This window comes from Muscardinus avellanarius (assembly GCF_963383645.1).
Source record: "Muscardinus avellanarius genome assembly, chromosome: 10".
NCBI lineage: Eukaryota > Metazoa > Chordata > Mammalia > Rodentia > Gliridae > Muscardinus > Muscardinus avellanarius.
In genome coordinates this window covers 67198398-67211743 of record NC_137796.1, presented here as the reverse complement: position 1 = coordinate 67211743, position 13346 = coordinate 67198398, and the positions used below count along the sequence as shown (strand labels likewise).

Sequence of the window (13346 nt, the reverse complement as noted above, 5' to 3'; positions counted from 1 at the left end):
CGTGCGCTGGCTTAGGAGACCCTGTTTCCAAATAAAAATGTAAAAATAGGTCTGGGAGTGTAGCCCGGAGGTAGAAGGGCTTCCAGGAACCCCAGTATCACCAAAAAAAAAAAAAACAAAAAAGGCTTGCCTACAAAAATTTTTGTGTGTGTGGGTCTTGAGATAGAACCCAGGCATTCAACCTCCAAGCTACACCCCCTGCCCTATTTTGTATTCTTTATTTTGAAACAGGGTCTCACTAAGTTGCAGAGAGCCTCACTAAGTAGCTGAGGCTGTCTGCAAACCGTGATCCTCTGGTCTCAGCCTCCTGAATGCTGGGATTACACGAGTGCACCACCATGCCCAGCTATTGCCTATACATTTCTAAAAACCACTAGGATGAGGCAAGAATGTTACCACCTGACACTACTAAGTTCTTCCTATGTGCCAGGCATTATACATGAATTAAGTAATTCTTAAAAGAACCACCTGAGGCAGATCCCTGTTATTTTCTTAATGAAGAAAATGTCATATAGTAATGCTAAAGCTAGCATTTGAGCCCAGAATGCCTGTCGCCATAGACTCTGCCTGTAACCATTATGCAATTCTGCTTATATTAAAATCCTTAACTTGCCAGATGTAAGAGGCACATACCTGTAATCCTAGTGCTTGAGAGGCTGAAACAGGAGGATCACAGGTTCAGGGGTAGCCTCAGCAATTTAGCAAAACCTTTTCAAAATTAAAAAATCCGGCATGGTGGCGCATGCTTGTAATCCCAGTACTTGGGAGGTTAAGACAGGAGAATTGCAAGTTTGTGGCAAGCCTCAGCAATTTATGAGGCTCTCTGAAACTTAGACCCTATTTCAAAATAAAGAATAAAAAACAGGGCTGAGGGTGTGGCTTGGAGGTAGAATGATCCTGAGTTCCATCCCCAGTACCACCCTTGGGTTCAGTTCCCAGTATCCCCCCCAAAAAAAACCCTCTACTCTGATGGCAACAGAAATACATTCCCCCTCATTATGATCCACTAGAAAACACAGTTTTCAGATAAAATGAATTTTCTCTGATGTCTAGATCAACCCAACTAATTCAGAACACAAAACATTATCTCAAATGTGCAGGGCCTATTCTTATTCCTGTTGCTTCAATATAAATATGTAAAATGGGTTTCTCATTTTCTCACTACACCAAGAAAAAAAAATACAGGTACAGAATCTGTACCTGATGCAATCGATTTAGTGGTTTTTTTAACCTGCATATGAAAGATATTTAAAACATACAAATGAACAAAAAACAAAAGCAACTCTATACTTATAAAAATTATTTCTGTTAAATTTTTACAGAGAAAAGTGAATAAAAGCTATGCTATAGGGAAAAGTGCATTCAAAAAGTTTTTCTTTTTTTGGGTAATTCAGTTTAGTTAAGGTTTATTGTTTTTTTATTTTGTAGTACTAGAGATAAAACCCAGGGGCATTCTATCTCTGAGATACATCCCCAGCTCAATTTTATTTTTTTATTTTGAAACAGGCTCTTACCAAGTTGCTAAGGCTGGTTGCTAAGTTTAAAAAAAAAAAAATGAATTAGGCCGGGCGTGGTGGCGCACGCTTGTAATCCCCGCGCTTGGGAGGCGGAGACAGGAGGATCGCGCACGTTCGAAGCCAGCTGCGCGCGCTAGCTTAGGAGACCCTGTTTCAAAAATATAAAATAGGTCTGGGAGTGTAGCCCGGAGGTAGAAGGGCTTCCAGGAACCCCAGTACTACCAAAAAATAAAAAATAAAAAAAATTTTAAAAAAATGAATTAAAGAGTATTAGGGCCGGGCATAGTGGCCCATGCTTATAATCCCCACGCTTGGGAGGCGGAGACAGGAGGATTGCGCAGGTTCGAAGCCAGCCTCACTGGCTTAAGAGACCCTGTTTCCAAATAAAAATATAAAATATAGGTGTCTGGGAGTGTAGCCCAGAGGTAGAAGCATTTCCAGAAACCCCAGTACCACCAAAAAAAAAAAAAAAGAAAGAAAAAAGAAAAAAAAAAGAAAAGAAAAACAAAAGAGTATTAGGTAATAATTACTTTTCTTGGTGATTACTTTTTTGGGCATTAATTCTAGTTTTTAGGTCCTACTGCTATTCTATCTACATATAATTTTAGAAGTTTGGGAAATCTTTTGTTTTTCCTTTCTACTGGGGATTGAACCCAGGGTCATTCTACCTCTGAATTACACCTCAGCTCCATTTTATTTTTTATTTTGAAATGGCCTCACTAAATTGCTGAGGCAGACAGAGAACCTTCTATCTTCCTGTCTCAGCTTGCCAAGTGCTGGGATTATAGGTATGCACCACCACACCCATTTTAAATTCGGAAAATTTTAATTCACAAGAAAAGAAAAAGTCCTGGGAATGTATTTACATAAAATAATCAGAGCTGAAGCATGATTTCAAGTATAAGAAAGAATATTCTATATCTCTGACAATGATGTTGCATTCCAACGTAATTTCATTTTAGTTTTCACTTTGCCACTAGAATTGAAAGATAAAGGAATAAGAAATTAATTCACTCCAGTAATTAGGAATGGTGATTGCAATACCTTCTTCTTGAATGTAATGATTTTAAAAGTTCAACTGCTGGCCGGGCGTGGTACCGGTACCGCACGCTTGTAATCCCCACACTTGGGAGGCGGAGACAGGAGGATGGCACTGGTTTGAAGCCAGCCTCGCTTCCAAATTTTTTATTTTTTCCAAATAAAAAAGTTAAAAAAATAGGTCTGGGAGTGTAGCCCGTGGGAGTATATCCTGGAGGTAGAAGGGCTTCCAGAAACCCCAGTACCACCACCAAAAAAAAAAAAAAAAGTTCAACTGTGTGTGTGTGTGTGTGTGTGTGTGTGTGTGCTAAAAAATAAAATGATTGAAGGGGAAAAAAGAATGAATATTCTAAGTCTATCATGTTGATGCATGTCCATAATCCTAGCACATGGAAGGCTGAGGCAGGAGAAGAGGTTCTAGGCCAATCTTAGCAACTTATTTATTTACTTATTTTTGTGGCACTGGGGATAGAACTTAGGAGCATTCTACCTCCAAGCTACACTCCTAGCCCTATTTTATTTTTATTTGGAAACAGGGTCTCTCTAGGTTGATGAAAGTCTCACTGCTTGTAGAGACTGTCCTCGAACCTGTGCTTCTCTTGTTTCAGCCTCCCAGGTACTAGGATTACAAGCTTTTGCCACCACACTCAGCCTCAAACTTTAGCAATTTAATGAGGTCCTCAACAACCTATCAAGAACCTGTTTCAAAATAAAAAATACAACAGGGCTGAGAATGTAACTAAGAGGTAGAATGCCCCTGGCTTCAATCCCCAGGACCACACCTACACCAAAAATAAATAAATAAATAAATAAATAAATAAATAAATAAATAAATAAAATGATTACTCTAATACTATATTAAATAGCAAAACATTGGCTCCAAGAGAATTTTGTGACTATATTCAAACATTTATCTAACAAATATTTTATGTATCAGGCACTGGGACAAAAATGCCCCCAAATCTCTGCCTATGAAGTATGGGAAGGGGATAGGAGAAAATATAAGTAACATGGTATGTTGAAAAGTGATAAAAGAAAAAAATATATAAAGTGGGGATGAGGGATGTGAAGAATTATGATGGGATTAGAATTAGATGGTATGATCAGGAAAATGAGAAGGCAATTTTTTTTTCCAGAACTGGGGATAGAACCCAGGGGTATTCTACCTCCAAGCTACACCCCCAGCCCTATTTTTTTTTTTTTTTAGTCTTTTATTTTTTTGAAACAGGGTCTCACTGAGTTCTGAAGGGCCTAAGTAGCTGAGGCTGTCTGAGAACCACGATCCTGAATGCTAGGATTACAAGTGTGCGCCACCACACCAGGCTGAGAAGGCAATTTTTTAGAAAGAAGAATGACAGAGCCAGTCCTTAAAGGGCTTGTCAGTTACATTAGGAATTTTGAATTTTCTTCAGGGAAGCCATTGGAGGGTTCTGGGTAGAGAATGACAAAACTGATATTTGTAAATAGATACTCTGGCTGCTGTGTTGGGAAGACATTATGAGACGCACGGGCAGCATCAGAGGGTTATAGAGGCACACAGCCTAGAACCCAGCAGGAAGCAATAAGGAAGACCCAGCCCAAAGCTGAGGGTTCTACAATCCCGCTTGCCTCCTTGACTTTTTTTTTTTTTTTTGGTGGTACTGGGTGGAACCCAGAGGCTTTCTACCTCTGGGCTATACTCCCAGACCCTTTCTATATTTTATTTGGAAACAGGGTCTCACTAAGTTGCTGAGAGCCTCACTAAGTAGCTGAGGCTGGCTTCGAACCTTTGTGATCCTCCTGTCAGCCTCCTAAATTCTGGGATTAAAAGCGTGCGCCACCACGCCCAGCTTATTGTAAACTCTTTGAGAGCAAGGGCTGGGGCTTTACAGTGTGTTTCTCCACAGACTCGGATAAAATGGGCACCAAAGAAACGAGGTATAGCACAGGTGACTGCGTGTTTCCCCAAGTAGTTCATTTTCACTATAGGAGAGTCCCTCTGAGAAAAGTACTATAGGGTAGGGGGTGAATCATTTCATAAACTGAGGATGAACACCAGCTAGTATGCAGAGGGAGCAGGGAGGAAAGCCCTGGACAGTTTTAACCCATCCCTGTGGCCAATCGCTCACAGAATAAAAGGAAATGGGAGCTGGCACCCAGACAGGTCTGTCTGTGTCTCTCTCTCTTGTACTAGAGATGGAGCCCAGGGGCATTCTATCTAAGCTATACCCCCTAATCATCCTCCTCCTCCTCCTCCTCCTCCTCCTCCTCCTCCTCCTCCTCCTCCTCCTCCTCCTCCTCCTCCTCCTCCTCCTCCTCCTCCTCTTCTTCTTCTTCTTCTTCTTCTTCTTCTTCTTCTTCTTCTTCTTCTTCTTCATTGAAACAGGACCTTGCTAACTTGCTGAGGCTGGCCTGGAACCTGAAATCCTGCTGTCTCAGCCTCCAACTACCAGAATTACAAGTGTGCGCCAACACTTCTGGCTCAGGACAGCTCTCTTAAAGCGAAACTTTACAGAGAAAATAAACATCATTAAGTATGGAAAAGCAAGATGATTTCAGGAAGGAGAGAGGTAATGCCTACTCACCTGAGACATGGCTTTAAGTTCAGTTACTGTCCCCGCAGCCTGCTGCTGGTGGTTCCTCTCCTGGAGAGGGGCACTGACCCTGGAAAGCAGAGCTGGGGGAGGAAAGAGGAGAAGACCAGGTCCACAGGACACTCTCAGATCACCAATCCAGAAATGCCCCTTCCTGCGTGAGCTGGGTAGGACGTTTTTTGAAGGGGCAGGTGGGCTCCCGTAATTAACCCACCTAGGGGCAGCCACGGAGCAGGGGCAGGTAGTTTCTTCTACCTGGGAGCTTGGAACAGAGAGGTGTCTAGCAAGGGTGGCCCTGGAATTCAAAGGGCCTCCTGTATCGCTCTTGATGCTCAGGGTCAAGTGAGCTTCCAAATCTTTGGATTCTTCCATCCACCAGCCTCAGAGACCAGGGACACGGATCTCCAGGCCCCAGGCCCCGAGAGCCCTCAGCCCTCTCCCTCCCCTAACCCCCAAAAGATGGACTAGTCACTGCCCGCCCAGCCCAGACACCGGCCGTCCTCACCTCGGTGAGCAGGCCCCAGGGTCACCGCTCCTCGCCGGCCCTGGCAGGAGAGGCCATTCCCGGAGCGCCGCCTTCCCCGCGCAGGGCGGGCACAGGCGGCTGCAGCCCCCGCCGCCGGACCCCGTCCCGCCCTGGGCTTTGTGCGAAGAGCACCTCGCCCGCGGACCGCCCCAGCGCTGGCCGCCCCCGGCATGTCGCCGAAGGGGCGCGCACCCTACCCCGGAGGCGCTGGACGCCCACGGGCGTTCCCCGCGGACACACCCCCCGGCCACACCCGCCGGCCGCGCCCCTGTCACTGTCGCCGGCGAGAGCGCGCCCGTCCTCAGGCCCCGCCCCCACTGGCACGGAAGTGGGCGGTGCCTCCCGCAACGCCTGCTGGGAGACATAGTCCCGAGCAGGAACACCGCCTGAGATGCAGAACCACGCCCCAAAGGCATCTGGGAGTTGGCAGGCTCTGAGCGCGCAGTGGCGGGACAGCCCGCTGAGCTACAGGTGATGCGCAAGGGCCAGAAATACTCAGGTGGGGTGCGTGGTGTTGCAGCGCTTGAGTGATCTGATTTGGAGGCTTCCACCCTACTACTCCTCGCGCACTGGAAGGTCCTGGCCTACACTCTGTCCCCAACTTATGTCTCATGTGTCGTGTCAGCCTCAGGGAGAGCTTCCTGCAACTCATATATGTATATGTATGTGCACGAGTGTGCGTGTGTGTGCTTACTGGGGATGGAATCCAGGAGAATTTTACCTCCGAGCTGCATCCCTCAACTTTAGTTTTTTAATTTTGCAATTTTGGGTCTAAATTGTGGTGCTAAAATTGATAAGGCTGGCCATGAACCTGCAATCCTTCTGTCTCCGCCTCCCAAGTACTGGAATTACAAACTTGTGCCTCCATCACAATCTTTTCAAATCCATCCCCCAACCCTGGTGGAGCACTTGCCTAGCACCCACAAGGTCTTGGGTTCCATTCCCAGAATCCCAATGAGAACCCCCTTCCTAACATGTAAACTAGCGGTGTCTTCATTCTTCGCCCTCCTCAGGAGCCCCATCAGAGCTGTGGACCTTCATCCTGGATCCTGCCTCACCAAGAACCACCTCTTTGACCACACACACAGGCGGGAGCGCTGTCACTAGCTCCCCCACCCCCCGAGCAAGTGAAGGATTGCTTGCCCAACCAGACAGGGCCCCCTCATCACCACAGGATTCCTGAGGAATTCCTGAGGAGGGGACTTCAACCAAAGGCAAGCACGTGGCAGAAATGAGCTTAAGGATGTGGTAGAGTCACAGAAATTTATTTAAGAATGCAAAGAATACATATTTAAGGGAGAATGTGGACCATCTCAAATATCAAAGACATTTTTGGGTTCTTAGCCTTACTTATTCATGGAACTGAGAATTGAAAATTGGGGCATTCTCTGAGCTAGATCTCCAGCCCTATTTTCTTTTGAAACAGGGTCTAACTCACCACTTGCTGAGACTGTCTGTGAACCTGCAATCCCCCGTCTCAGCCTCCAAAAAAATGGAATTACAGACATGCACCACCAAGCTTGAGTGAACCACTACGCCTGGCGTACCTATTTATTTTGAAACAAGTATAAGTAGTGGAGGGCCTAAGTTGTTGAGGCTGGCCACAAACCACAAACCTGCAATCCTCCTGTCTTCCAAGTATTGGGATTACCACCCCCAGCTTGCCTTTTTTTTTTTTTTTTTGTGGTACAGGGGGTTGAACCCAAGGGTGCCCAACCTCTGAGCTATATCTCCAGCCCTATTTTACTGTTTATTTTGAAACAGGATCTAAGTTGCGGGGGCCCCGTGTTGCTGAGGTTGGCTGCAAACCTGTGATCCTCGTCTCAGCTTCCCAAGTACTAGGATTACAAGCATGCACCACCACGCCTGGCCTTACCTTCTTATTTTAAAGGAAACTTAACAGCTGGGCATGGGAAGGTTTGTGGAGATAACATTTGACACACGAGATGGTTTATGGTGGTCTGGTGGTTCTTAGGATTCTTAGGCTAAGTGGTGGTCATCTGATCATGTTGGATTGTGTCTCTCTGCTTAATTACATACACTAATGAGCAGTGTACAAGGTAATTTTCACAAGTGAATTTATAATAACTAAGGTCATATCGCCAGGCATGGAAGCGCACGCTTGTAATCCCCGCTCTTGGGAGGTGGAGACAGGAGGATCGCGCAGGTTCGAAGCCAGCCGCGCTGGCTTAAGAGACCCTGTTTCCAAAAATAAAATAGGTCTGGGAGTGTAGCCCGGAGGTAGAAGGGCTTCCAGGAACCCCAGTACCACACACAAAAAAAAAATCTTATAATAACTAAGGTTATGAGTAAAGATCTATAGATTCCCCCAGAAATCTGGGAGTGACAGGCTTGGGATAGAGAAATGACTTAGGATAGAAAACTATGTGAAATTTAGCATAAAGCTTTCAGATTGAACTTTTGTTTTTGTTTCCTTTTTACCTTTTATTTCTTCTATCTTACCTCATCCTCACTAGTTTGGTCTCAGTGATAAAAAAAATAAAATAAAATGATTTCATGTAACTGGTGGAGCCAGGAGTGGCAGCAAGGACAAGGTCAGCACTTGTCTAACCGCCACCTGACAGCTCTGGTGGACTTGCCCAGAGTCTATTCTGCCCTTCCATACTGCAGAACACTCATTTTTATTTGAGAAAACATATTAAAAAGAATTACATAGTTTTAGCTGAGTGTGGTGGCATACGCTTGTAATCCCAGTATTTGGGAGGCTGAGACAGGAGGATCAAAGGTCTGAAGCCAGCCTCAGCAGCTTAATGAGGATCTCAGCAACTTAGAGCCTGTTTCCAAATAAAATCTAAAATAGGTCTGGGGAATAGCCCAGAGGTAGAAGGCCCCTAGGTTCTATCCCCAGTACCCCCCCCAAAAAAAAATTACATGTTTTTAACTGGGTGAGGTAGCACAAACCTATAATCCCAGTACCTGGTAGGCTGTGACAAGATTGCAGGTTCAAGTACAGCCTTACCAACCTATCAATACTCTGTTTCCCAAAGGGAGGAAGGAATTGGGGGTATAGCTCAGAGGTAGAATTCCCCTCGGTTCAATACCTGGTACTATGAAAAAAAGTTTTCATGCTAGGCAAAAAGAACTATAGCAAGAGATAAGGATATCATATTCTTGGGTGTCAGATATTTAAAAATGTACATGACATATTTTGATCTAGGAAACAATTTTTAACCCAATGAATTTGGTTATTTAGATAATCTAAGAAAAATACAGATTTTCTAAAAATCATAACTTCTTTTGTGGCACCAGGGATGGAACCCAGAGGCATTCTACCTCCGAGCTACACCCCCAGCCCTATTTATTTATTTATTTATTTATTTATTTATTTATTTATTGGTGGTACTGGGGGTGGAACCTAGAGGCTTTCTATACTATACTATACTCCCAGACCTATTTTATATTTTATTTGGAAACAGGGTCTCACTAAGTTGCTGAGAGCCTCACTAAGTAGCTGAGGCTGGCTTCGAACCTGTGCGATCCTCCTGTCTCATCCTCCCAAGCCCGAGGATTACAAGCATGCGCCACCTCGCCCGGGTAATCATAACTTCTGAGTGTGTGTGTGTGTGTGTGTGTGTGTGTGTGTGTGTGTGTGTGTGTGTGTTCACTGGGGATGGAAATCTGGGGGCATTCTACTACAAGCTATGCCTCAAACCTTTTTTTTTTTTAATTCTTTACTTTGAAACAGGGTATCACTGAGTTGCAAAGGGACTCACTAAGTAGCTGAGGCTGTCCTCAAACCATGATCTTCCTGTTTCAACCTCCCAAAGGCTGGCTGGGATTACAAGCATGCACCATCATGCCTGTCTTGATTCTCATCTTTTTTCTGAGAGGGGTTTCATATATTATGTCCACAGAGCTTTACTCGGAAAAAGAACTCATGGCATAGAAGTTCTTCCTTTGACCTGCTTGTGACAACACAGGCACAGCCCCACCCCTAGGCCAGTTACAGGGAAAGCCTCATTTTGAATCCTGTCACTGTAGAAGAGATTCCGGAGCCCAAGTTGAGTTTAGTTAACAAAGACAGAAAGGTGAGTGGATGCTAGGCAGACAGTAAGCCGACTACACTGCCAAGAAGATATCTCAGGAGCTCCAGGGTGGTGAGCCTATCAATATAATTCAATACCATTCATAGATAAACAATGAAAAGTTAAGGCTAGCCGGGCGTGGTGGCGCACGCTTGTAATCCCAGCACTTGGGAGGCTGAGACAGAAGGATCACACAGGTTCGAAGCCAGCCTCAGCTACTTAGGCTCTTAGCATCTTAGTGAGACCCTGTTTCCAAATAAAGTATAAAATAGGTCTGGGATGATAGCCCAGAGGTTGAAAAGCCCCTGAGTTCCATCCCCAGTACCACCAAAAAAAAAAAAAAAAAAAAAAAAAAAGTTAAGGCTAAGTTTAATATTGTCATATATATTTCTGTGGATGGAAAGCAGTGGCACAGGCTTTCCTATTGTAGAGAATATTTACTCACCACTTACTCTATACGGCAAATAGAGCTTCAGTCCAAGAAGTGTTGTTTCACTGATGCTGGAATTTTATGAAATTACCAGAAAGACCACTGAAGGATAAATTGGACTCTATCAAAAGAATATTTTCACACTGGCATATATAGTTTGTTAAACAAAAAATTCACTGGGCTTAAAAGCAGAATGAAAATGAAAGAAGACTCAGTGAAATGAAGAGAGATCAATAGAAAATAAACAATCTCCTGTCTCAGGAGCAGGACCGCAAAAATAAATAAACAAATAATCTGAAGCACAATCAGAAAAAAAGGGCCTCAGGGAATAAGCACATAAAACACTAACAGCTAAAATTAAAAGCACAATACCAGCCAGGTATGATCGCTCATGCCTGCAGTCCTTAGGAGGCCGAGACAGGAGGATGGTAGGTTTGAGGACAGCCTCAGCAAGTAGTGAGACTCATCAACTAGTTGAGACCTGTTTCAAAATAGAAATAAAATAGGACTGGGGTGTAGCTTTGAGGAAGAATGCCTCTGTGCTCAATCCCCAATACCACCCACCCCTCCAACACAAAATTTCTGATTCAAATAAAAAACCACCAACCTGAAATACTTAGGTGTAAATCAAACAAAACTTGTATGTTAAGAACCATAAGCCAGGCATGGTGGTGTACACTTGTAATCCCAGCATTTGGGAGACAGACCAGAGGATTGGGGTTCAAGGACAGCCTCAGCTACTTAGCGAGGCTCTTTGCAACTCAGTGAGACCTGGTTTCAAAATAAAGAATAAAAAAATAGAACTGGGGGTATAGCTGGGAGATAGAATGTCCCTGGGTTCCATCCCCAGTACTGCAAAAAAAAAAAAAAAAAAAAAAAGAAAACGCTGGGTGTGATTGTACACCCCTGTAATCCCAGTACTTGGGAGGTTGAGAGACAAGGATTACAGTTTTAAAGCCAGCCTCAGTAATTTAGCAAGGCTCTCAGCAACTTAGTGAGACCCTGTTTCTAAATAAAAAATAAGTTTGGGGGTGTAGCCTGGATATAGAAGGCCCATGGGTTCCATCCCTCATTTAAAAAAAAAAAAAAAGCTGATGAAAGAAATCAAATTAACTGCCGAGCGTGGTGGCAAATGCTTGTAATCCCAGCATTCGGGAGACTGAGACAGGAAGATCTCGGTTTGTGGCCAGCCTCAGCTATTTAATGAGGATCTCTGCAACTCAGTGAGACCCTGTTTCAAAATAAAGAATAAAAAATAGGGCTGAGGATGTAGCTCAGAGGTAGAATGTCCTTGGGTTCCGTCCCCAGTACTGTAACCGTAAAAAATAAAGAAATAGAAAAATAGAAAAATAAATAAATAATTAAATAAATAAATAAAATAAAATAAAGCCAGGCATGGTGGCACATGTTTTTAATACCGGCATCTGGAAGGCTGAGACAGGAAGATCTGGGTTCGCAGACAGCCTCAGCTACTTAGTAAGGCCTTCTGCAACTTGGTGAGACCTTGTTTAAAAATAAAGACTAAAAAATAGGGCTGAGAGTATAGCTCAGGGGTAGAATGTCCCTGGGTTCCATCCCTAATCCCCCCAAAAAGAAATCAAATTAAATAGGTAGAGGTAAATATTATAGCTTGTCAGACTCGGCATATTAACAAATATCAATTTTCTCCAAATTAATATTCAGATTTAAATTCCTTCCGGTAGGCTAGAAATAAGCAAGAATATAGCAGACTTGAACAACTCGATAAACCAAATTTAGACATTCAGAATAGCAGCCTATACATTCTGAACTTAGGCTAAAATCACCTATAATCCTCTTAATTACTTCATTTAAAATTCATATTGAGTCGGGCGTGGTGGCACACGCTTGTAATCCCCGCGCTTGGGAGGCAGAGACAGGAGGATCGCACAGGTTCGAAGCCAGCTGCTTCGAACTGGCTTAGGAGACCCTGTTTCCAAATAAAAATGTAAAAATAGGTCTGGGAGTGTAGCCCGTAGGTAGAAGGGCTTCCAGGAACCCCAGTACCACCAAAAAATATATATAAAATAAAATTCATATTGAGCCGGGCATGGTGGCGGACGCTTGTAATCCCCGTGCTTGGGAGGCAGAGACAGGAGGATCGCAGAGGTTCGAAGCCAGCAGCGCTGGCTTAAGAGACCCTGTTTCCAAATAAAAATATAAAAATAGGTCTGGGAGTGTAGCCCAGAGGTAGAAGGGCTTCCAGGAACCCCAGTACCACCACAAAAAAAAAAAAATTCATATTGTACTGGGCCTCCTAACACATACCTATAATCATGGCAAATTTGGAGGCTGAGGCAAGAGGGTCACAAGTTCGAGGTTAGCCTGGGCAACTTAGCTAGACTCTGTCTTAATCAAAAGTGCAAGTTTATGTTTCCTTATTGTGTTTCTTCTGTATGTACTTACCTTGGCTGCAGTCCTTTTGGGAATCCAAGTTAGGTCATGGTGGTTTTAGGAAGGGATTCTTCAGGGATACCCACAAGCCCACATCTGACAACAGGTCAAAAGGCAGTTTCAAGAATGGGTATTACTGGCCTGAGGCCTTCTGACCAGTCCTGACATGCTTTTAGACAAACAACAAAGTAAAATCTCAGTGCTAATAACATCATTGCTAGAGACTTACCAGTGATCATAGCCAGTTATGTCCTACAATCAATGATAAGTCAGTAAAGGTTTGGCATCCAACTCCTCGAGGAAAAGACTTATGAGTGCATATCTTTATTTTGTGTGTGGTAATGTGATTGAACCCAGGGGTGTTCGACTTCTTAGCTATAGCCCCAGTCAGTCTGTCTGTCTGTCTGTCTGTCTGTCTGTCTGTCTGTCTGTCTGTCTTTCTTTCTTATTTATTTATTTACTGCGGTACTGGGGAGAGGAACCCAGGGGCATTCTACCTCCAAGCTATAACTCCAGCCCTATTTTTTAGTCTTTATTTTGAAACAAGGTATAAGTTGCAGAGGGCCTCACGAAGTAGCTGAGACTGTCTACCAACAGTGATGATCCTCTCTCAGCCTCCCAAGTACTGGGATTTTAAGAAAGCACCTGGCAGCCATGTTTATTTTGAAACAGGGTATTATTACATTGCTGAGGGAGCTGAGAACCTGTAATCCTCCGGACTCAGCCTCCAAGTGCTGGGATTACAAGTATAATCGCAAATGTTCTTTTCTCACCTACTCTCAAGTGGTCTAGGGCCCCAGCTGA

At 44.1% G+C, this 13346-nt stretch overlaps 1 protein-coding gene across 1 annotated transcript in view; it reads right to left on the bottom strand.

Annotated features, from left to right (window-relative positions):
• The window catches only part of LOC308268653 (zinc finger protein 28-like), a gene marked incomplete at both ends in the record, with an annotated part of 39592 nt that extends 33772 nt beyond the window's left edge, over positions 1–5820 (bottom strand). Inside the window, 2 exons of the mRNA XM_080703766.1 lie at positions 5120–5211; positions 5634–5820. Coding sequence (XP_080559892.1) covers positions 5120–5211; positions 5634–5820 — 279 coding nt within the window. The remainder of the gene's footprint in view (positions 1–5119; positions 5212–5633) is intronic.
• Positions 5821–13346: the final 7526 nt, after the last annotated feature.